General features: G+C 43.2%; 1 protein-coding gene across 4 annotated transcripts; it reads left to right on the forward strand.

The window, feature by feature from the left end:
* The first annotated feature begins 81 nt into the window (after nucleotides 1-81).
* On the forward strand, nucleotides 82-23,330 carry MELTF (melanotransferrin). Of its 4 annotated transcripts, none has more exons than XM_080410114.1 (16): nucleotides 82-2,897; nucleotides 5,437-5,591; nucleotides 8,811-8,910; nucleotides 10,365-10,547; nucleotides 10,925-11,081; nucleotides 11,936-12,003; nucleotides 12,739-12,926; nucleotides 13,111-13,291; nucleotides 14,818-14,969; nucleotides 15,378-15,474; nucleotides 16,345-16,542; nucleotides 17,955-18,111; nucleotides 20,754-20,821; nucleotides 20,928-21,115; nucleotides 21,922-22,120; nucleotides 22,665-23,330. In XM_080410114.1, the coding sequence occupies exons 1-16, from the start codon at nucleotides 2,852-2,854 to the stop codon at nucleotides 22,685-22,687; spliced, it is 2,160 nt and encodes a 719-aa protein (XP_080266240.1). In that variant the 5' UTR covers nucleotides 82-2,851; the 3' UTR covers nucleotides 22,688-23,330. The 4 variants fall into 4 exon arrangements, with proteins under 4 accessions (XP_080266240.1, XP_080266239.1, XP_080266238.1 ...); XM_080410113.1 differs by having other exon boundaries at nucleotides 23,157-23,330; XM_080410112.1 differs by having other exon boundaries at nucleotides 21,922-23,330.
* The last annotated feature ends 15 nt before the right edge of the window (nucleotides 23,331-23,345 follow it).

Below are 23,345 nucleotides of genomic sequence, written 5' to 3' on the forward strand. Positions count from 1 at the left end.
TTGACTCAGACTGTAGATGAAAACAACGTGTTAGAGGAACACCGGTGACCAGACTGGGGCTAGTGAAGTTAAAAGCAGGTTTGAACTTGGGACACAAATGTTACTGGTGTTGTGTGGAATATTTATAAGACTTACAGTAAGTGTAAGCTGCTCGTGTATGGCCTAAAATAATTTTTGGTTTTCTAGATTTATGAAGTAGATGTGCTGTCTTTCTGAGACTCCTGTCTGTGGAAGTGCAAGGTGTAGAAGATTGATGCAACTTTTGACAAGTAATGTCATGAATTTTTGAAGGAGCTAAAAGTGTACTACAGTTTGCCTCTTTGAAAGTGACTGATTATCTGAAGTGTATAGTAAGGCATCTTAAGACAGAATAACTAAAAAAATATAAATCTAAATCTCAGCTATTGAATCTGCAAACAGCAATAACACCTGAGAACTCTATATTGTATACACTTTTTTTGCCGCTTTTTTTTTTTTAACCCATCGGAAAGAGATGTGGTTCAGCTGAATAGATATGTGAGGAATCACTCTTTCATATATTGGAGTGACTGAATAACTTTCACAGAACTTTTCTGCCAGGCATTTGTTGTGTACTAGCCAGGTGTCACCAAATCCTACACTGAAGTCTGCAGGACTTACCTTGCATGGTTGTCATGCTAGAGTGAAAACAAGTCTTGTATCAAGAAAACCCAAAGGACTCTGGCATATCTTCTTTGCACTTTTTGTTTTGCTTGTTTCAGATGTTGCCCTTGAGCCCTGGCAGAGAAGTTGATTCTGACAGCCCTGATGCTCCTAGTTGACTTGTTTTATCTGGTAATTTTTAAGATTTTGTGTTAATTAGTGTTTCTCTGGATCTCATTTTTCCAGTATCAGTTCCTGCTGTGTCTTTGATTCTTGGTTAAACTTTACTTTCTCTATTTTAAAGATGTATTTTACAATAACTGTACTTCTCTTAAGGCTTCCAATTTAACAACTAGAATAATTAGAAAATCTAGATAGTGCCATACTGATGTGTTACTACCCTACTTTTCCTGGCTCAGTGAAGGCACCATGGGTTTTTTTCCCAGCCTGCTAACCCAACTTTTTGTAGATGCTACACACAAGCATGTTTGATGAAGTATTTGCTTCTCTCTATTATTTTAAGTTACATTAATACATTTTCTTTGCAGGCATTTTTGCTAAATTGTGCTGAAAATTAGGTTAAGAAATTCAGTATCTCCTTAAAATATAGTTATTCGTAGAGTTAGGAATAAAATAGGAAAATTAGCTAAATTATCATGAACTGTGCTGGTGTGGTGGTTTAGAGGGGGTTTTGTTCAGAACAGGCTTCCCGTACAAGGCTGCTCCCCTACCTTCTGAACCTTTCCCATAGAGGATCAGAAGAACCCCAGGAGTGGTGTGGTGCCAAATTAATCTCTTATTATTTTGCCTTGCAGTCTTCAGAACTGGTGCTAGGACTGTGCATCAGCCTTATTACCTATATATGTACATAAGCATTGCTGCAAGCATCAGAGGGCTTGAGAGGTTAATCTGGCCGGTGGGAAGGGCACAGAAAGGATCAGAATAATGGATCCTTCCAGAAATTTGGAAGGACTTCAGTGGTGTCAGGTCATTCTTCATCACTTCAGACAACAAAGGAATGACTGAATTCCAGATGGTCTAGGCAGCCAAGAATCACAGTTCAGCCATAAGGTTTTAAGAGGAAGGTCTGGAGGAGCCTTTTTTTTTTTTTTTTTTTAAGTTCTAAACTTGAAATAGCGATTACCTGACTCAGCCATTGTCTTACGGGTGCTAGTAGGTGTTACAGCTAGCAGCCTTGCCAAATTGCAGTCAAGTAGCTAAGTAACTTAGGAAAGCATCCGTGCACCACTGCCGGGTGTATAAAGACTGAAGAATGCATACAGCTGTGCTGTCCGTGCATGCTCTCCGTAGAGGATGGTAAAGACGTGCATGGGGTTCTGTGGTGGTACACAGCTGTTCTTTTTCTGGTAGCTGGGTGCTGACCCAGAGCAAAGCAGTGTTAAATGGCTTTTGTCTAAACAAAGTGCTACAGGCAGCTGCAGTTCATTGACTAATGAGAAACAAAGAGAAGGGCAGCACAAATGAGTGTTGCTCTGTGAAAGCTACTCTAAAAGTCACAGCAGCGTTTAACAGAGCTATTGTGAACAGAGTTTTTACTCTTTCTGGGAGAGAGAAGCCTTCCTGGACCTTCTCTAAAACTCTTAAAAAATTGAACCTACTTCAGCTATTTCATAGCGTTTGCTATTAAATTTCAGGAGATGTGCATTTGGCACACACTGGTAGAGCGTACAGGCTTCACTGTGTAAAAGCCTGGGTTTCGTGTTAGGGCTTTATGAAATTCACGATGATGCTGAGGATGTGGCAAAAAGAAGTGACCGTCAGCTCTGTCAGATAAAGTGCTTAGCCTGAAGCTACTTTTGCTTCCTTAGCCTTAACACGTAGGGAATACAGAGAACTCAAAGTGAGGGTTTCTTTACCCAGCCCTGCCTTACCCCTGTGAGCCAGGGTGCAGCTGTTTATCTGAGTATGTAGGTGGTGCCAAAGCAGCAGCAACCTCATTGGTGCCTCAGATATTTTGCAATGTCCTGGTCTCATTTTTTTTTTTTTGCAAGTGTAGAGGCGGTGTGAAGAGGTAGGCTTTTTTCCCCCTGTAGTCATTATGAGCTGATGTGTGCCAAGGTAGGTAAGATAAATTGTTGAACAAAGTGCACCTGCAATTGAATGCTGCCAATTTTCACCGAAGAGCAGGCTGGGGAGAACACACTTGCAGAAACCTTGATCTCTGGGGATTCTGAAGGCTGGAAAAAGCACAAATCCCAACATTTTCATCATGAAGAGCTCTAGAAATGTCTTCTATTTTCTTTTCTTTCATGCTGGTAAGTGCCTTCCAAAAACTTCTGCTGTGGTATGGTGTACTTGCGGTTGACTTCTATGATGTGAGAGCAGAGGGCAACTAGAACCATTTCAGAACCATTCTCATATGGCCAGGAAAAGAAATAGAAGAATAGGAAAAAAATACAAAAGGAGTAGAAAAACCTGTATTGAACACCATGTACGTCCTGACTCATTGGTGTCAAATGTTGTATTTCCTCAGCACCCGAATCAGTTTCTTTTGGTTCGATGGTGTCTATTTCTCACAAGTGTGAACAGTTCTACGATACTTACTTTGTAAAAATAGAAGTAATTGCCTTATTCTTTTTATCATGCTCTGTGTGGCATGTTGGCTTTCTGTAATTCCTGAATTCTAATGACGAATGCTTTTAATTTCGGTGGAGATGTAGATGCTGTTTCTGAAGCACTCTGCAGTTCTTCAAAAGGAAATGGATCTTAGTTTGGTTTTTGGTTGTTTTTTTTTAACCGTTGTTTCTGTTGAAAGCTCTTGATAGTGTATTAATAGCTGTATTAATGGCCATTTGATGTTACACAATGTAATAGTGTTACTTTCAGCAAAGGAGTTAATTGGAAGTTTGCCAGTGATAGTTACGTGTGTCTTTAGGACCTTGAGTGTTATGTCAAATAAATGCAAATTGCCAGCTCCTGCCACTTCATGCTTTATGTATGTCTACAGATACACAGGAGGGCCAACATTTTGAATAAGCGTGGATTTGGAAACTGACCTGCTGTTTTAAGATACACTTAGTTGGCAACGGAAAGAGAGGCTCACTGCAGATCTGGTTTGTGCTCAAGCCCGCTTCAAATGGGTTAACTTGCAAGGAAGGCAGTTGCCCAGGATCTGGCTTTCCTGGAACAACCAAGCGATCAGCAGTTTGGAAGGGGGCAAATTAATTACCTCTTAGATGAGTGAGGATAAAAGCAACAGATTCATGCTGTTTCACTCTTTTGGCTGTATGGAGCCAGATGAGCTTTGTTGCATGTTTCAGGTGTATATGGCTAATGATTTCTTTATACAATTCATGCATTATCTCCTGTGTGTTTATATCGTAACACAAAAATGCTGAGGCTGAAGAATGGCACATATATACTGAAATGCTGAGTCTTAATTTCTATATGCTTGTGTTTAGGAGAAATAAAAGCCTTTATCAATGAAAACCTAGCTTCTTCCTTCTGCCCCAAGAAAGTAATGGTGAAGAACTAACCCAGGTAGATAAGGTAGATGTTAAGTTTCTGTGAGGTGCCTTCTTACAACCCTGTTGTGCCTTTCCTCTAACCATCTTGGTTCGCAGAATTCCTGCATCTCAGAGATGGGCGGTTGTTTCTCCCTCTACTAGCACTTGCTCCCATGAAAACTTCCTCTGAGCTTTCCAAGTCTGACTTTGTGTTTGTTCACAGCGGTGGCGTTGGCTCTGAGCTGCCCTGGAACCGCAAGCCAAACCCTCTGCTTCAGTATCGGCTGCAAAACAAGCTTTATGGCATCAACAACCTTGTTTAGTCTACAGCCGCTGAGTCAAAAATTGTGCGTGGCTACTGCTGAGCACTAGTGGAGGGATTTTAGCTTGTGAAGTTGGATATGGTATCAACTGCGTGACAGTGGTGGGGAAGGAGAGGGCCGGTTAGAGTTTTTAGATCACCATGAGAAATGATTTAACGGCAGACTCCAACTTAAAAATTGACATTGTAGAAAAGCTATGGAGTGTAAGTATGCTGACAAAAATGATCTGTGCTTGTTTATGAGCATAAACCATACTTGCATATGTATTTTATGTACAGCTGCACCATGTCCTTACAGAAGCAACAAAGTGTGTGTAGCTTTGGCACTTTGTAAGGGTGGTGTTTGGGCCTGTGGAAAGACACCCTCCTCCACTGGTTGACGGGATCTCCACTACTAAACCTGAGTCTTTTCATTCATGGAGTTGCCCTCCCCTTTTAGTCACTGTGGAAACAGCCTCTTACGAAAGAGTGTTTTGAAGGGACGAGTTTATTTTCCTATTTTTTGTACCAAGCCTAGTGGCAAGGCTTTTGAGCACCTAAGATTGCTTTTTTTTTTATTCAGACCAGAAAGGGCTGGGGCAGGACTCCAGGTACTAACTGGCAATGCTTGAGACAGAGTTGTCTTTGGACAGTGGCTTTGGTTTTGTAGCGTGTCATTTTAAATAATAATTTTAAATGCTTTGGACTTGAGAAAAGAATGATGTATTCTGCAAGGTTTTAAGAACAGTCTGTACGCCTGACCTATTCCACGGTACCCGTGTTTCTTATGTCAGAAACAAATGCCATCGCATTTCGGTATCTGAGCTGAGCCTGTCCGGTTTCCAGTCCAGACGACTTCAATATTCATGTTAATCTAAATGAAAGTGGGAGCAGTCTCTAAGGATTCAGTGTTGAAAGAGCCCTGATTTCTTTCTGGTTTGGGAGGAGGAATGGAATGAAAGATTGGCTCTTTGGGAACCTTTAAATGGTAAGCTCTGTTACAAAGGCACTGATGTGTTTTAGAATACTTTCTCTTGGTGTTTGCAGCACTCAGCCTGGAACGTATCCGGTGGTGCACAGTCTCTGAGCAAGAACTTTCCAAGTGTAATGACATGAGTAAGGCCTTTGGTGGGGCTGGCATCCTTCCCCGTCTGGAGTGCACAGCAGGGGTGTCAGCTGCCAACTGCACCCAGATGATCAAGGTGAGTGAGCAGTGTCGTCGATTTAATTGCTCCATGTGCCAAATAATAATCCAGTGGTGATGTCCACAGCTCTGCCATCAGTATCTGATGATCCAGGCAGCTGACCATGTGCTTCCCTGCATGCATATCTCTGAAAAACAAAAGCATATGTATTTTATTTTTTTAAAAGATATAAAATTATACATGTGAACCTGAATGTCAGAATAGCCCTGTGTTGTCCGTTCAGCTAGTCACATATGGCCAGTTATTAGGAACACAGCAAAGGTCTTAAATATTTCCTCCCAAATGCTAATCTTTGAGTTGGGAACTGTCAGATTTATTTAGCAGATATTTAAGAAGGGATGGAGCTATAAGATGCAGACAGTAGTTAAAGCTGTGCTGCTGAGCCTATAAGTAGATTGTATTTCAATAAACTCTGGATCAAACTCCCATTTCGGTGTCCCACCATGGAAATTGCTGTATATACAGATGAGATGAGTGTAAAGCCAAATTAAATCTCCCAATACCAGAGTACAAGAGAGACACAAAGCAGCAAGTAGTGAGCAAAGGGCACGCAAACCCAGCTGTAGCAATTCAGCTGTCCTGAGCGTGCTGAGCTTCCAAAAGAAGCACGGCTCTGGGGAGGGTTTTACAGGCTGTAAACATGTGGCTTTGCAAAATGCTGTGTGGAAAATAATTCCCTCCTTAGGAGGCAACAAGTCGATACTGGAGGGAATGCGGAGGTAGGTGGTCACGGTCATCTTCAGTGGCAGAGTGTGAGTGAAAGGGAAGACTTCTGCTGCGTTAATAAAAATATTCTGTGCATATCCTATGTAGATGTGCTCAAAAATCAGGGTTTTGTGTGGGAGATGCAGCTTGTCAGGGACAAGAGGTTCAGAGCCAGGACACAGGGCCTGGCAGAGCAGTTTGCAGGGAGACGAGGCAGGGGCTTGTGTGGCCAGAAAAAAGGAACAAATTTCAGAAATTCGTATCTTGTAATTTTTTTTTGTCAACAGAAGCAGAAGGGTTGTCCGACTACTAAACCCACCTCATTGCCTCTTGATAAATACTGTCCTTGAGCAAGGGAATCAAGACTGTACTGAGGAGTGTTAGGAGCAGGTATTGAAACAAAGGTGGATCTTGCCTCAGGATTAGACAGAAAATACTTTCTAATGCCAGCTTTTCCTACAACTGCTTGGCTGACTGCTGCGTTCCACAGAGGAGCCTGCAGAGCAGGTTATTAAAAGGGCTGATGAGTGTCCGCTTCTGAAATGCAGTGCGCGCAGAACTGCGTGTGTACGCCCCTGCGGGCAGCAGGCACTTATCTGGAACCTTGGATTCCTGTCGAACTTGGTCAGCTGCACTCGGGAACCTGCAGGTGGATAGCGTAAGTAGCTTTCTGATACAAATGAGTCTTGGTTGCAGGGCTCCGGATGAGGCTCTGTCCTTGAGACCTCTCTTTTTCTTGTGCTAATAATCTACTCGGTGCTAGGCTGGCCTCCTCTGCCTGGGACTGCGTGGAACGCCTGACTCTGCATCCGCACCGAACTCTGCTCTCTGAGGCCAAAAAGGGAGCGGGGCGCAGTGGCCGAGGGGGCAGAGATAACGCCACGTAACTTGGACTTAGTCCTGTGAACGTGTTAGCACGCGGATAAAGCAAAATAACTTTTTCTTTGAAGGTGTTTAAAAATTGAGAAATGTCTAAATATTAAGCTGGGGAACCTGACAATATTTAATGTGGCCAGAGCTATCAGCCGGTCTGTAAACACTTCTTTAGGTAATTCTCAAACGTGGTGACACACAGGAATTAAGTCCCTCTGAAAATAATTAACATGGTATTACCATCACAGATATACTTACAAAAAAATCATATGTGGAATAATGCCATGCTTTTGCTAAATGTACTGGAAATGCTCGCAACAAAAAAAACCCCAATACCCACACTGTTGTATGCATTTAAAGGAGGGGTCTGCAGCCTGTAAACTACTTCAATTGAAGTACAACGGTAGGCATTTTTGTGTCTTGTTCTGTTATTATTCATGAGAAGCAACTCTCAAGGCATTTATTTTTTCAGCTAATTAATGGATATCGACTTTTTTTTCCATTGAGCCAACTAAGTGAAGTGCTTCGAATGATGTGGCAACTTCAAATCTGATTTAGGTGTCAACATCAATGTATTACCTGTGCTCGCACATGGTCCCTTAAAAAATGTTCAGATTTTTCACGTGGCTCAGCCTGTGGGAAATTACTGTGGTGTACCAGGCAGCATAGTCCTAGCCCTGCCCCAGCCATGCTCAGCAAACTGCCAAGGGATCGGTAAATTGAATCACCCCCTCCAGTGCCAAACCAGCGGTTAAGAAACTGATAAGAATCTTGGAATCAGCTTAGAAATATAAAATGTCAAGCTGCTGATTATTTTCTCAGCAGTATCTTGTCTCTGAGCGAGATGCCCTTTCCTGGCTTGCGCTAGGCTCAGTACACAGTGAGAGCCAGGTTCAGCTGATCCGAGGCGCTGTGTAGCGGTTCTCTAGTCCCTGCTGCTGTGGGAAGCCCCATCCTGTGCTACCCAGAGCGACAGGATTCCAGCCAGCTTGCTGTTAGTCAGCTGAAAAGATCTGGTGGTGTGTTGGACACCTTCCCAGAAGTGGATGCCCCATATTTGTATTCCCCTGCTTTGGACAGTCTTTTTAGGTGCTTTCCTCCTTCTTTGAGATGCACTGCCACCTGCTCCCCCTCGCCCCAAACGTTTGGCTGTTTGTCTGCTGAGGTACAAGCCAGTTATGCCTCAAGGTTGCTTTTGAGTACGCTTTGGCATTCAGATTCTGCAGCCCCAGAAGACATAACGTCAAACCATCTGTCTGTGACCTCAAAAATATACTTTATTTAAATCTTCAAGATTTGGGGCACTAGCTATAGCAATTTGAAATTCCAAATTGATGCACTTTAGGACTCATCACAGAGCTGCAGGATCCATGGACCACGAAGACTAGTGAGGCCATCGTGGTCCAGGGCTGGTTTCTACATTGTTTCTGAAGGAAGGTGGTTTTGAAGTTCTAGAATTCCTCTTGGTAATTGTTCTTCAGAAATGTGGGTGGCCTTAAAAACTTTTTTAAGAAAAGATGACTCACAAATGCAGATTAAGGGGCCTCTTCTCCTAAATTCATGGGTACTCTGCCTTTGGCTGTTGAGAAATAGTGATAATTAAGCTTCGGCGTGTATTCTGCCCTTCTGCCTGCACAGGATGGTTTGGCAGATGCGGTGACACTGGATGGCCGTTTGATTTACCAGGCTGGAAAGGAGCATGGTCTGAAACCTGTGGTTGGGGAAGTATATGATCAAGGTATATTCTGACTAAATAACTTTTAGATTACTTAATACAAGCTTTCTCTTGTGCATTTTTACCGTGTCCATTTTATTTTGGGGTGGTCCTCTTGAAAACTCTTAACAGTAAGTAATGGTCAGGTTCCCTCTTGGATGTTCCTGCCTGTAACAGAATGTGGGGGGAACAGGAGATGCAAGTCTAAGGCAGAGTCTGTCCTGAAAAACTTGGGTCAAAATAGCTGTTCCTGTGATGTGTGTGTTGCGTTGTTTTTTTGTTTGGTGTTTTTTTGGTGTTTTTTTGTTTTGTTTGTTACTCTCTCGTTGCTTATTGCCTTCTCTATTCCATACTTTGCAGATATATTAACAAATTGCAAAGCATAAATAGTTGTTAGGTTTATCTCTCAATCCCATCATTTAGAATAATTAGTTATCCTTTTAATAGTGCTTATGATTACCTGCTGGAAGAAAGGAGGTGATAGATTCCGCTCCTTACCTGGGTGTCCCTAAGCTTTGAGTTTCTTTCAAGACAGAGGCAATAAATGCAGTGGTGACTTGTCATCCGAAGGGCTCAGTATCACGTTTGTGTAGGTCAGAGCTGGAAGATGTCCCCCCTAACTTTCAGAGACCCAAAGAAGGAACAGCTGTGGAAGCAGTCTGCAGGCAGGGGTGTCCCACCACGCTGTTGTGAGATGGAGCTGGATTTGGTTTGCAACTGGGTCTTAGTGTGATCTGGCCAAGGCGTCCTCAGAGGTACCTGCTGGGCTCAGTCCACAGGGACTTGGACCATCTGTAGCAGCCCACTCCACCACCGTTAACCACATCATGACCCTGGTGAGGGAACTGTACTTCAGCTTCTCAAAACCAAGTGGGCCTCATGAGCCAGAGACTGCCTATCTCCATTAGTCAGGTTATGAGCTTAAATCAGAGAAAAGTGAGTGAAATTTAGTCATTTCTGATCTCAAGTAAGTCAGATTGAATGACCTTATGGTCACACTTCAGACTCTAAACTCTTGACTGAGTTATATCAAATGGTAAACCAAAGAGAATGAAATCAGCTCTGATGCTCCAGTGACATCAACTTGCTGTACTGTGTCCAAATTGACATCAAATTAGTAGACAACTGGAGAATATTTTTTTTACTATTATATCAGTTTAAATTCAATCCAAATATATTTGAAATGTTAGAAGAATTTTTTTTTCTTGGGAAGAACTCCTGGGATGTCTTTTGATCCCACCTCCCTTTCAAAGCACAATTACCTTCAAAGTTGGAGCAGGTTGCCTGTGGCCTTTGAATAAGGCTTCTCCCACTGAAAAGGTAATGGAGAACATTCACAGTCAGCAGGTTCTCACTGATGATGCGAACAGCGTGACTTCTCTGTGGGTAGGGAGCCACAAGAGGCTGCAGATCAGTGTATCTCCCTGCAATGCTGCTGCGAGGCTACTTTGCTGCTTCTCTCTCTTCCTACGCTGCAGAGATTGGAACTTCCTATTATGCCGTGGCAGTGGTGAGGAAGAATTCCAACATCACCATCAACAGCTTGAAGGGAGTCAGTTCATGTCACACAGGCATCAACAGAACTGCAGGCTGGGATGTGCCAGTGGGTTATCTAATTGACAGTGGACGACTGGCGGCGATGGGATGTGACCTTCCAAAAGGTGAGAGATCTGTTCTGCCGCAATGCAGACCATACGGTCTTGGGACCTCGTGTGTGGCAGAAATGTGTGGTCCTGGCTGCTGTCTTGTTCCTTGGCTTTGATGCTCTTTGTAAGATGGAATGGACCTAACTTAGTTCTGATGAAGCCTGCAGAGTTGGGGTTTTTAAAGACTTGAAAACCATCTTTTAAGAACAAAATGACTTATCCCTTCTAAATGGTTTTAGAGATGTACTGTGTAGATGTGTTAAAATGAGATTGTAGAATCTTGTTTATTAGTTGCTAAAAATTTCTCATTCTAATTTCACATTTAGCTGTAAGAGATTGTAGAATCTTGTTTGTTAGTTGCTAAAAATTTCTCATTCTAATTTCACATTTAGCTGTAAGCGACTATTTCAATGCAAGCTGTATTCCCGGAGCAAATGGCATGAAGTATCCCAAATCCCTCTGTCAGCTCTGCAAAGGGGATTTGGCTGGGCAGAACAAATGTGAACAAAATTCCCAAGAACGATACTATGGCTACAGTGGGGCTTTCAGGTAAAAATAATCTTTGTTGGTTTTTATTTATTGCTGTGCTCTATCCATAGCCGTCATGCCCAGGCCTGGAAACTGAACCGACAGGAAACTGAAGCCAGAGAGCTTCCAGCTGATGCTGTTAGAAAATTTGCTATTGTTTTAGGATGACCGTGCTTCTAAACCCAGTATTTCAGGCATTAATACCGAAGTATTAAAACCAAATGGGTATTTAGCACTTACACTGGGTAGGGAAATCCCATTGCTGTTTGCTTTGTGCAGCAGCTGTTGACACAAGTCTGGGTATTTGTTTTAGCAGGCTGTATCTTTCCCAGTAAAACCTGATGACCCTTGGAGTCTGAGAGCTGAATTGCCACCCTGCTCAGTAATTTCAGTCATCCCACCTCCATTGCACTGAATTAGTGAGTTCCTCTGCCCTCTGTTTTTGCACGCCAATCTTTTCCTTATTTTCCTTCCTCCTGCCTGTGTGCTGCGTGGCAGCGCCCAGTCCCTGAGTAACAGCACTAACCAAGCAAGGGCAGAATTCGCTTGTGTGAGACAGATGCCTCCTCTCTCTGTATTCCCCAAAGGATTATGTGACTGCCTTAGACTGAGAACTCTCCTGGAAAAAGGTTGTGGTGTTTGTCCAGGCAGCATTGAACGTGTTGTCGATGTTCACCAAATGACAGTGATAGTTTAATTCATGCTCCAACAGCCACTCGTCTCTGCCTTGAGCAAAACTCTCAGCACAAGGAAATAGGTCAGCGTCCCTGGCTGAGGGGACGTAGCATGAAGCCCCCTGGCTGTCAGCCAGCAGTGCCCAGTGCAGGGAGCTGTGCTTTGTAATGCATCTTTGTGGTTGGATTCACGTTTATTAGGTGTTTGGCTGAAGGAGCAGGACAAGTCGCTTTCGTGAAGCACAGCACAGTGCCTGAAAATACAGACGGTGAGTAATCCAGAAGTTTGTTGAGTAGTCAGAGCTGCAAGGTCTGAAGTACGGTGTCTGGAATGACAGCGTGATGTTAAGTCATTTAGTGTGAATCGAGGAATCGGCAAAAAATGTTCCAATAGTGAGAACAGATGTACCCACAGATGTATGTACCAGGAGATAGAGCAGTCCATGTGGTGATTTTTTTTTTTTTTTTTTTTTTAATGCTCGATAGTTTCAGAAAAGGTTAGGAGTGGAATTTTAAGGAGCTTGAACAGCGCTAAACTATTAATTTTATACAGACCTGGGCTGTTACATTGCTGCTGCCTACCCAGGGATTTCAGTAGAGACTAGCAGCAAGTCAACAAGATGTGACCTGCCCTATCTGGCACTTTGTGAAATCTACCTTGAGCGTAACATTAATATCATGGGCTTGTCTGACCATCATTTGCAGGGAAAAAAACCCCAAAATGTTGCATGTCATCCTAGACTTAGGGGTGCTCTTGATACTGCTGCAGACCCCAGTACAGTTCAGTGCCGTGTCACAAGTCTTAAGCTGTTTGTCTTATCAGAGATACCAGACTAAAGGACCATGTAGATGCATGGGATATATTGGGCAGTCAAGAACAACAGTTCAGAGATGCTCAGGAGATGTGTGTTCTGCTCTGCATGTGATGCTTAGAGCAGACATGGACCCAGAAGCCCCAGCCCCACCTGATCTCTGTTCCATAAGCATGTTCTGTCTGATTTCAGGAAGAAGTCTTTCTTCATGGGCTCAGTGGCTTCGCTCCCAGGACTTTGAGCTTCTGTGCCGCAACGGCAACACAGCTGATGTGATGCAGTGGAGAACCTGCCACCTGGCCCGAATCCCTGCTCGTGCCGTGGTTGTGCGGCCTGATACAGACGGAACGGTTGTCTTCCACCTCCTGAACCAGGGACAAGTAGGGCACCATTTTTTCAGTGTTGCATTTTAGAGGGGGCTCTCCCACCCATCTGGCTGAATTGTGAAGACAGGATATCTGGGCATCTTCAGCTCTGTGGGGTTTGAAGGGGTATGGGATGTCACACATCCCAGGCAGCAGGAGGTGTGACAGGTGATTTTTTTTCCTTTGTTTAACATTACAGCAAAGATTTAATGAGGTAGGCACCAAGTTTCAGATGTTTGACTCTGCAGCCTACCGTGCCCAGAACCTTCTGTTCAGAGACTCCACCACAGAGCTCGTTGCAATCACAGCTCAGAATTACCAGGCATGGCTAGGTGATGAGTATCTTCATGCCATGCAAGCTCTGAGCTGCAACCCCAACAGTAAGTTGCCTTTAGATTCCTATTCATAACCAAGAACAAAGATAGCTGATAACAGAGGCCACCTTTATTCCGTTTTGTTTTGTTCTGACTCTTGGAGGGTTATGGCAAGGTGCCAGTCTAATCTTTGGGCATGGAGAAAGGTCACTTTTTGACTTAGAAATCACTTTTTGACCTAGAAACGGTATCACATTGCAGAATACTTTCCTGTGCAAATTGGCTCTGTGTTAAGAGATCATCGTGGTTTAACCCCAGCCGACAACTAAGTACCATGCAGCCGCTTGCCCACACACCCACCCCACCCTGCCATCCCCGGGAAAAAGGTAAAACCCCTGGGCTGAGATAAGAACAGTTTAATAATTGAAATAAAATAAAATATCATCATAATAGCAATGAAAAGGGAGACAACAGAGAGAGAGAGAAATAAAACCCAAGACAGACAAATGATGCACAGTACAATTGCTCACCTGCTGACTGATGCCCAGCCAGTATCTCGGCAGCAATCAGCCCCTCCTGGCCAGCTCTCCCCAGTTTATATACTGAGCATAACGTTCTATGGTATGGAATATCCCCCTGGCTAGTTCAGGTCAGCTGTCCTGGCTCTGCTCCCTCCCGGCTTCTTGTGCACCTTCCTTGTTGGCAGAGCATGGGAAACTGGAAAGTCCTTGACTTGGAGTAAGCCCTACTTAGCAACAACTAAACCATCAGTTATCAACTCTAATCCCACACTAAACCCAAACCCACAGCACTGTACCAGCTACTAGGAAGAAAATAAACTCTGTCCCAGCTGGAACCAGGACAAAGATGCAGGCATTTTCTACTCTTTCTGGTATGTGAGAAACATTAAGCTGCTAAGCTGCTACTGCTACCTGGTGCTCCATTTCTTACCTGCTAACAAGAGGAAATAGTAATGTCTTACTGTGTAAATCCTCAGGGAGTCTATGAAGAATGGATGAATGTGTTCCTAGCAGAGAATTTCCTCCAGAAGCTGAAGAAACCCTCAGTTGCTCTTTATTGAAGTGTTATGGTCTTTTGTGCTATCAGAAGACCGTAAAAATTACTTGATGTGCATTCTGGCCAAGTCAGAAACACAGCCTGTAAGAATTCCTACCTTAAGAATTGATAATCTTTGCAACTGGGCTCCCAGACACACTCTGTGCTGTTGCAGAGCCCCTCACCTCCTGGACTTGTCTCATCTGGGTATTTCTCAGTGCCTGCCAGGGATGAGGAAACGTGTTCAGGGTGGTTTTTTGCTGCACTCAACTAACACCTTATGCCTGCGCTTAATGGTCAGCAATCATGGGAGGATCTCCTTTGCTGTGGATAGTTTGGAGTGTGGACATACCACTAATCTGGAGAGCTCTGTGGTTCCTAATCAGGTATAAATCTGAGATGGAGAGATGGATAGAAACACAGAAGTAAACATTTCTAATAACGTGTGGCACATATATGACAGTGGGCAACGTGTGTCCCTCACTGTCTGTTACAACGAAAGTGAGCTGTAGTATTTGCTTTCCAATTTTCTGCAGCATTGCCAGAAAGCCTGAACTGGTGTGTTGTATCCACTGAGGAGATTTGGAAATGTGGTGAAATGGCCACTGCCTTTAGGGAAAAGAATTTGAAACCAGCAATTCAGTGTGTTTCAGCCAAGACAAAGGAGCAGTGCATGGAGCTGATCCAGGTAGGCTGCTACAATCCTTGTGTAATTAAGCAAATTAGCACAAGCTGCTCTCTGCGGAGTAGGCAGGATCAGAGATACGGACACTTACGTGACCGGTAGGAATACTGGATTTCAAGGAGGTGGTCTGTAGCTCATATGGTATGGATGGGCCTGAGCCCTGATGACCTTCAGTTGTGATGAGGGCATTGTTGCCCATCTAGCTCAAGCCTGTATATGTGAAATCTTCTGTCCCCATTTCACTGATGATGCTTTACAGGTTTTGGGGGTTGTCTTTAGCAGTACATTGTTCTTGTGCTGTCAGGCTTGCCATTTGATGTGTGACAGGTGTGATGCTAGAGGTGTCATCATTGTAGCAGTGAAGATATCTGTTGGTTTTTTCCCCTAAAACCCCTAATTTTTATTTTTCAGAAAAAGGAAAGTGATGCTGTAGTTCTGGGTGGAGCTGATATTTATACAGCTGGGAAGACATATGGCCTTGTACCAGCTGCTGGAGAAGGTTACTCTGGTAAGGTCAGGAAACATAAATATGGACCTTATTTTTCCATGTTATTTGAGAAAAGCTCTAAAAGCACAGCGTCTGTTCCCTAGCCCTGCTGGGAAAGCTGTTTTCAAAGGAAATGTGAATTATTATCCTCACATCATGGATACAGGAGGGAGTAAGTATGGGACAGGCTCCTACGGTGAGTTTGTGGCAACTTCTATCTGTTCTGCTGCAGGACCAGGTTGAGTCTCTGGTAGTTCTGAGTCTCGTACCTCTTTATTTGTCTTTTCAATTCTGGAAAAAAATATTATTATGGAAAAAATAAGTATTCACAAAATAAAAGTATTTTTAACAGAAGTAAAAATACAGAAGTTACACAGTAGATTCTAGTTAGAAACAAATTATTCCTGTCATTGTGGCTGCTTCGGAGTCACGGATGAAAAGAAGAATTGTCCACTGTGCTAAGGCAGAATTTCAATATGCTGCAAAACTAATGGAAATTTTAATACAAGTTTGAGGTTTTCACATAAAAATAACTTCTTAAAGAAGTTTTGCTAAGTAACTAATGATCCAAATGTTGTTTTTCAGAGGGTTGTATTTATAAGAGCTGGTGTTAACAAGAACACTTTCATGTTTGTCTCTAGATTATTCAGTTCAAGTGCATAGTGGTACTGATATACAGGCTATAAGTGAATGCAACATTGTGAAGTAGTAGAAGTGAAGAGTAACTATGTGTACGTTTGCATTTCCTGACTAGCCGATTGTTGGTGCAACTGAAGTTGGCACCAGATAAGTGTAACAGATCTGTAGGTGATCATTAAGTAGTGGGAACGCTTAAGGGGAGCTGTAACGTGGGTTGTTTTGTTTTGTTTTGTTTTGTTTTTTTCCTGCAAGCTGATGACAACAGCAATGCATACTATGCTGTGGCATTAGTGAAGAGAAATCTGTCCAATGCATTCACCATCAATGACCTGAAAGGAAAGAAGTCCTGCCACACAGGACTGGGGAGAAATGCTGGATGGAATATCCCCATTGGTATTCTAATTAAGAGGGGCATTATTAAGACCAGAGCCTGCAGTGATATTCCTCAAGGTGAGACAGCAGTACTGCATATCAAAAATACGGTAACAGTCTAATGATGAACTTTCATTAGGAAAGTAATTTTGGTATTTCATAGCTCTATATTAAGCTTATCTGTTTGTGAAGGGGTGTTTTGTTTTTAATGTAATGATTTGAAATTTTAAGTTTGCCACCAGAGTAGAACAATGGAGGGGTCATACTGAGGATGTTACATCTAACACAAAAGTATTCTTTTCCTTTATCATAAAATCATTAGCTAATTTAGGTTGGAAGCAACCTTTGGAGGTCACCAAGTCCAACCATTTGCTCAAAGCAGGTCCAGTTAAATCAGATTGTCCAGGGCCATGTCCAGGCAGGTTCTGAGTAACTCTTAGGATGGAGATCATACACGGTCTCTCTGGACTCCTGTCCCAGTGTTTGACCATCCTTGGTATAAAGAAATTTTTTTTCCTCTGTCTAATCAGAATTTTCTTTCTTGTAACTTTCGTCTGTTGCTTCTCACCCTTTTGCTCTGCCGTCTCTGAGAAGCATCTGATTCTGTCTTCTGGAAGAAACTGCTATGTAAATGAAGACAGTGATACATTGTTAATTGTCTTATCTCCAGACTGACCAAACCCAGCTCTCAGCCCGCGAAGTGCAGAGTCATGCTCCAGCCCTCTGAGCATCCTACTTTCCTTCCACTGCACTTGCTCTAGAATGTCAATGTCTTTCTACTGCTGGGAGCTCGAAACTTGGCACAGATGTCAGAGGAGAATCATCACTTCCCCTGACTGCTTCACTGACATGACCCAGTACGCCATTGGCCTTCATTGGCACAAAAGCACACTGTTGACTCTTGGTCAACTTGATGTCCATCAGGATGCCCAGGTCCTTTTTTTACAGAGCTGGTTTTCAGCCTGCCAGCCCCCAGCCTTTCACGGTCTTACTCCATCCTAAAAGCAGGATTCTGCATTTGCTGTTGTTGAACTTTGAGGTTCCTGTCAGCCTGTTTCTCCAGCCTGTCGAGATCCATCTCAATGGCAGTCTTGGCCTCCTGCAGTGTCGCAGACTGCCAAAGTAAATGATGTATCCCTGTCCTGAATTCTATCGCATTTATTTTCAAACTGTATTTCGTAATGGAGCAGCGTAGCACAACGAGCAAAGGATCCATGACCATAGGACTCCAGATTTGAATTTTGTTTGTCTATTTCCTATCTGCCAGAAAGCTATTTGGTTTATTACAGAGTAATAATCAGCTAATTAGTGCTTTGAAAATATTTGAAAAGTTGTAGTTTGTGAATTCCAGTGTAAGGCAGCTGTAACTCATGCTTCTAGTGTTCTACTGGAACCTGCATTGGTTATAACTTCATGACAGCGTTAACTACCTTTCTTGTACAGCGCTCAAGCTTTTCACTCTGTGTACTGGTTTGTCTATCTTTCCCCAGCTGTGAGTGAGTTTTTCTCTGCCAGCTGTGTGCCTTCAGCTAAGCAGGACCACTACCCATCAAAACTCTGTCAACTATGTATTGGAGATGACAGTGGAAACAATAAATGCAGTGCAAGTAGCCAAGAACGTTATTACAGCTACAGTGGAGCCTTCAGGTAATTAATACATATTATTGCTATTTAGTCTGTCAGCTTGTCAGAATGCAAAGAGGAACAATTTTCCATCCCAGTCAGCAAAAACTGTTTATTGCTACAGTTAGATAGCATGTGCTATAAATTAAGTGGGACATGTCCCCAGATGCCTTCAGCAGTACAGGTATGTCGTAAGGCATTACATCAGGTCTTGTCAAAACCTTTTGCCAGCGTCCTGGCCTGCAGCCATCCAGGTGACCAACAGCCAAATCTGTACGTCTGTTCACAGAGCAATAGGCGCCCACCTAGTGAGGACCAAGTTGGATTGTCATCAGTCTCCAGTCTTGCTTTAATCTAATGTGACAGACAGTCTGCCCCTCTGAATGGTCAGGCTTTAGCAGGGAAGCAGGCAAATAGTAGCCAGAATGTGGCTGCTGTAAGTCCATGGCAGGCAAGTGATGGGGAGCCAGGAGTGGATCTTCACTACCCTTACTCATCGGTGGCTGTATTTGAAGGTAGGTTTCTGAACAGCACAAATACCTACGGCCAACGTTCAGGTATCAGATCCTCTTCAAAACAAGATGTGTTAAAGGTACAGGGGGAAAATAAAAGAAGAAGGAAAAAAAGGAAGAGTGGACATCTACATACAGGGCCATACTCAAAGACTGTGAAACTCTTAGGTGGAAGAAACACTTCCTTTTCCTGGCCATCTCTGGAGGTAGTGGTGCATGTAACAGCTGGCAGCAAGCAGGTTTCTTCCTTCAGGGAAAAAACTTCGACAGCAGCTGCCTGGTAAATACCGAAGTGCTGGACTTCAATAACTGATTTTTGCAAATCTATTTAGTTGTGTCCAGCTACTCTGTTGTGGTGCGTGCCTTGCAGGCAAACTCCAGATCCTCTGCTGTACTTCACAGATTAACAGGGCTAGCTACCAGGCACCAAATAAATTAGTAGTAAGTGCTGTTACAGGCTCTGAGCCTTGCTCACATTCTAAAGTTGTGCATTTTATAATGCCCATAGAGCCCAAACTTCATTTTAATATAATAGATATGTTTTAATTCATTGAGTGGAAAGTTTTACGTATTTAAAAGTTTAGGTTTTGGGTCAAAAATGCAGAGTCACAATCTTTTAGAAGGGAGGGATAGGTGTGGCTGTGATGCTCAGGTGATCCTCTCTGAAAGCAGCATGAGTTATAGAAGGTGACTGGCATGAGCTTAAAATTCAGCCTCAGATTTCCAGATTCCTTCTAGATATCTTCAGACTAATCTGACTAGAAGCCTGACAGGTCATTCAGTTTATGTATATCCCACTGCCTGGGGCAAATTGGACTCTGCAGGGTACTGAAGAATCCGTTGGGAACAGCCTTTTCTGATGGGGAATGCACTGAACAGCACCTACTGAGTTCTCCGTTCTCTGCCCGACAAGTGTCAGGCACGTCATAAGACCTCTGGTTATAACTGCTCATGTTAAACCAGGTACAACTGAAATACATATATTTTTGGTAACTGTTAGCAGTAGTAATTTCCCCCTCACATTGTGCACTACATAAACCATGCTCAGTTACAGCTTTACATCTTTTTGCTTGGTGGATTTAACGATCTCGTTCTAGAAAATGGTTCTTGAAACCACTTGTAGAATAAACAACAAGGTACCACCACTAAACTCTTATTACCTGCAGATCCTCTGTCAGCACACACTAGCCGAAACACGTGGAAAGTTGGATCTTTTTGCTGGCTCACCCAGCTCACTGATTTGAGGTTGATTTTACTCGTGTATTGGTGTCTGAAGCAAGTGCCATGCATGTCTTCCATTTGCTGACTTCGTATTTCAGGCCCAGCAATCATCTCCTAACAGTCTGTGATGCCTGTTGGGGTGTTGTCCAGCACACGATGCAATCTAACATGGGAAGTAGCAAATGCTGGTAACGGTGTGGTGTTCTGCAGCTTTACCCTGAAACTCTCTATAATGGGATACCACTTATAGAAGAGGAGATTTTAGGCGTCCTTAGCATGTTGGGCTGCTGCCGCTTCAGAAGGTTAGAGGAAACGGAATGTAGTTCTGGAACAGTGCCCATAGAAACTGCCGTTAGATTAGCTGGGTATCTGCAGTGTACGGGGCTGTAAAAGCACTGTTTGAGCACCAAGGTCATTCTGACTTGGAAAGGAAAGAGAAAAAAAAAAAAAGGGTATATGCAGAGTGTGCACACATGTGCGTATGCAGAATCTGATGAACCCTTGGGTTAGGCACCCAAATTATTTTATTCAAAAAATTCTTAATGACATATACTTCGTGCATGTTGTAAAATGGAGTGAAAGTGACTTGACAGATGGGGAATACTGCACTGAATATCACCTAATATATCTTCTGTTTCTTTGCTCATCTAATATTGGCCTTTTCTGTTGTTTCTCACACTGTTTTTAATCAAAATTATTACTATATTCCCCTCTTTAAAAATTCAGAATATTTTTTAATACTTTGCAAAAATGTTGGCTTTCTCTCCTTTCAAGATGCTTAATTACTCTGTTTTTACTTACTTAGGGTCCAGTGCGTTTGTTTGCAGGAATGTATGTAAAAAAAAATTAATTATAAACCTCTCTGTTATAAGAAAAAAATGTGGTTCACATAAAGATGCTTTGAACTGAATATTTATCTCTCATTTCCTAAAGGTGCCTGGCACAGGACTCCGGGGATGTGGCCTTTGTGAAGCATTCAACAGTGTTTGAGAACACAGATGGTACTTGGTTTTATGTATCTCTTTATTATAATTCGGGGGGGTGGGGGTTGAAACTTTTTTGCTCTAAAGCATTCAGTAAGTGACAACAAACAGGTTTTTTTTTCAGGTAAAAACACTGATAGTTGGGCGCAAAACTTGAAGTCCAGTGATTTCCAGTTACTGTGTCCAAATGGTGCCCGTGCTGAAGTCACCCAGTTTGCTGAGTGTCACCTGGCTCAGGTGCCAGCTCAGGCCATTATGGTTCACCCAGATACCAGTGTTTTTGCTCTATATGGACTACTGGACAAAGCCCAGGTATTAAAAATCCATTTATTCTGGGGTGGGGTTACATACGGTCTAACACAGACCAAGGATAAAGACAACAGGACCTTCCTGCCGTATTATGAGCCCTGCATCATGGGCTGGCAGCATGTGCGGTGTGCAGAGCCCTGTTGTTGGAGTGGGATGGAGAAGGTACAATACAACCCATGTAATTCTCCTAGTAAAACCACCCTGATGCACAAGGGGTTTCAACGTTTTGCCCAGCCACTGGTTTCAGTAGTAGTTTTCCTAGAGCTTAAGGTGTTTTTCCAAACTGCAAGACTTCAAAGTCTACAAGAAGCAGAGTACATGCTAATGCTTTTCCTTTTTTTTAGGAATGCAACAGAACATTCCTGGGTCTATTTATGCTGCAGCCATGTGCATGGTAAACGATCTAGGCAGACCATGCCTGGCTGCCACAGCTAGGTTCCTGTCAGAACTGAAGTTAACTGGTTTAAAAGCCATACTGAGTTTCTCCGTGCTAGGCTTCAGTCATTCCTGTAACTCCTGTGTAGCCAAACCCTATATTACACAACAGTAGTTAGTCAGAAGTATGTTTTAAAAACACAGCTCTTTCCAGTTGATAACTGAAGAAACCAAAACCACAAATGCCATTTTTATAATTGCTAATTGCAGAATTCTGTACCTAGCAGTGTCTAAAAGCAAATGTATAAGAAAGAGTCTGCAATTGTGTATGGACTTCTGATGTACAAAGCAGTTCCTATAGTCTTTAATGTTGTACAAGAGGAATGTGGCTGAATTACTGAATAAATTACCTGAAAATTTTGCATTTTTTTCAGGTCTACTTTGGAAAGAGCAGCAATGGGAATGGATTCAAAATGTTTGATTCTTCAGCTTTTCAAGGAAAAGACTTAATCTTTAAGGATTCTGCTGTTGAGATCATGCCAGTAAAAGAGAGGAGGACATATGCAGAATGGCTGGGGAGTGAATATATTGCGTCCCTTGAAGGGATGCAAACACCAGAGTGCTCTGGGGCAGGTAATAAGATAAGCCAATACCTACTCGTGACTGCTGTCATTCCCCTTCTTATTTTATGTCAGACACAAGGCTTGGACTAGCACGGTCCAAATGGCAACTTCCAGGCCACCTCTGCCCTAACACCTTTTCTTCAGATCAGCTGCTATTTGGATAACATGCTGTGCTCATATTTGAATACCTCTTCCTGCCTTTTTGCAAGGCAAGTGCTAACAGCACCTACTTGTCAGGGGAGTGGAGTGGGTCTGGAAGCTGCCCCTGCCCATGTGGATGGGGTGGAATTCGGGGCAGAAGCCAGCAATACAGTGTCAGCATAGTTTGCAAGATAAGTCCAAAACTGGAGCTTCTCTGCCATCACTGCTGATGTTGAAGCACCCTGGGCTGGAGGATTCCCAGGTGCTGTTAGATGGATACTGGGTTTCTGACTTGCAGATTTTCTGTGTCTTGGAAGGCAGTATCAAAAATCTTGTCTAGTGAGAATCCTCTTTGGCCTCCTGGCTGGTTACATTCAGACTCCTACATCCCTGCTTATCCCATCCAACTCTAGCTGGGGGAACTGGTTTCTTCTGAGCTTTGCTGCCAGAAGAGGTAAGTGCACAGAGGATGGACGGGCTGTGGACAGAGGGAGACAATCTGCAGTCCAGAATATGACTTTTGTCATGGGCAAGGTCCTCCGCCTTCCAGCAGAAGAAAATGGGGAATCTCCAAAGTGACCGGATGATAAAGAAGGCTGGAGACACTTGGAGGGAACTACCTGTTGGCAGAGAAAAGAACAAAGGCAAATGTGCACATTCACTGAGCTTGTTGGCTTTCCACAGCCAGTACTGTCACTGCTTGAGAGATGTCATCTGCCCCGTGGTCTTTAATTTGATACAATCTCCATCAAGAAACTTGTGGCTGCCCTCCTCCCACATGGGGTTATACGAGTACCCGTGCATCAAGCTTGCGTTTGCTGCTAGTGAAACACAGCAGCTCACTTCTGATTAATCGTTTCTGTATCTACTGGCTTGTAGCATTCAGTTTTTATTTTTATCCATAGCTGCAATAACAGCAAATGTTGCCGTGCTGCTGGCAGGCAGTGTCCTCCTGACCGCAGCTACCGCGTCATGATCCTGGGATGAAAGGACCAGCCGGCGTTACAAAGAAGTGCTGAAATCTGGTAGCAATAATGTCAATAAGTGAAAATAACAAATAAACAGGAGAAGTAAAATGACAGTTTGTGCAGACT

This window comes from Falco punctatus, assembly GCF_963210335.1.
Source record: "Falco punctatus genome assembly, chromosome: 13".
NCBI lineage: Eukaryota > Metazoa > Chordata > Aves > Falconiformes > Falconidae > Falco > Falco punctatus.

Bases quoted from the DNA above. Each gene is read 5' to 3' on its own strand.
- MELTF (XM_080410111.1), top strand. From the start codon at position 2,852: ATGAAGAGCTCTAGAAATGTCTTCTATTTTCTTTTCTTTCATGCTG. The intron at 11,082-11,935 runs GTAAAAATAATC...CACGTTTATTAG, and splicing joins GGCTACAGTGGGGCTTTCAG to GTGTTTGGCTGAAGGAGCAG. The intron at 14,970-15,377 runs GTAGGCTGCTAC...TTTATTTTTCAG, and splicing joins AGTGCATGGAGCTGATCCAG to AAAAAGGAAAGTGATGCTGT.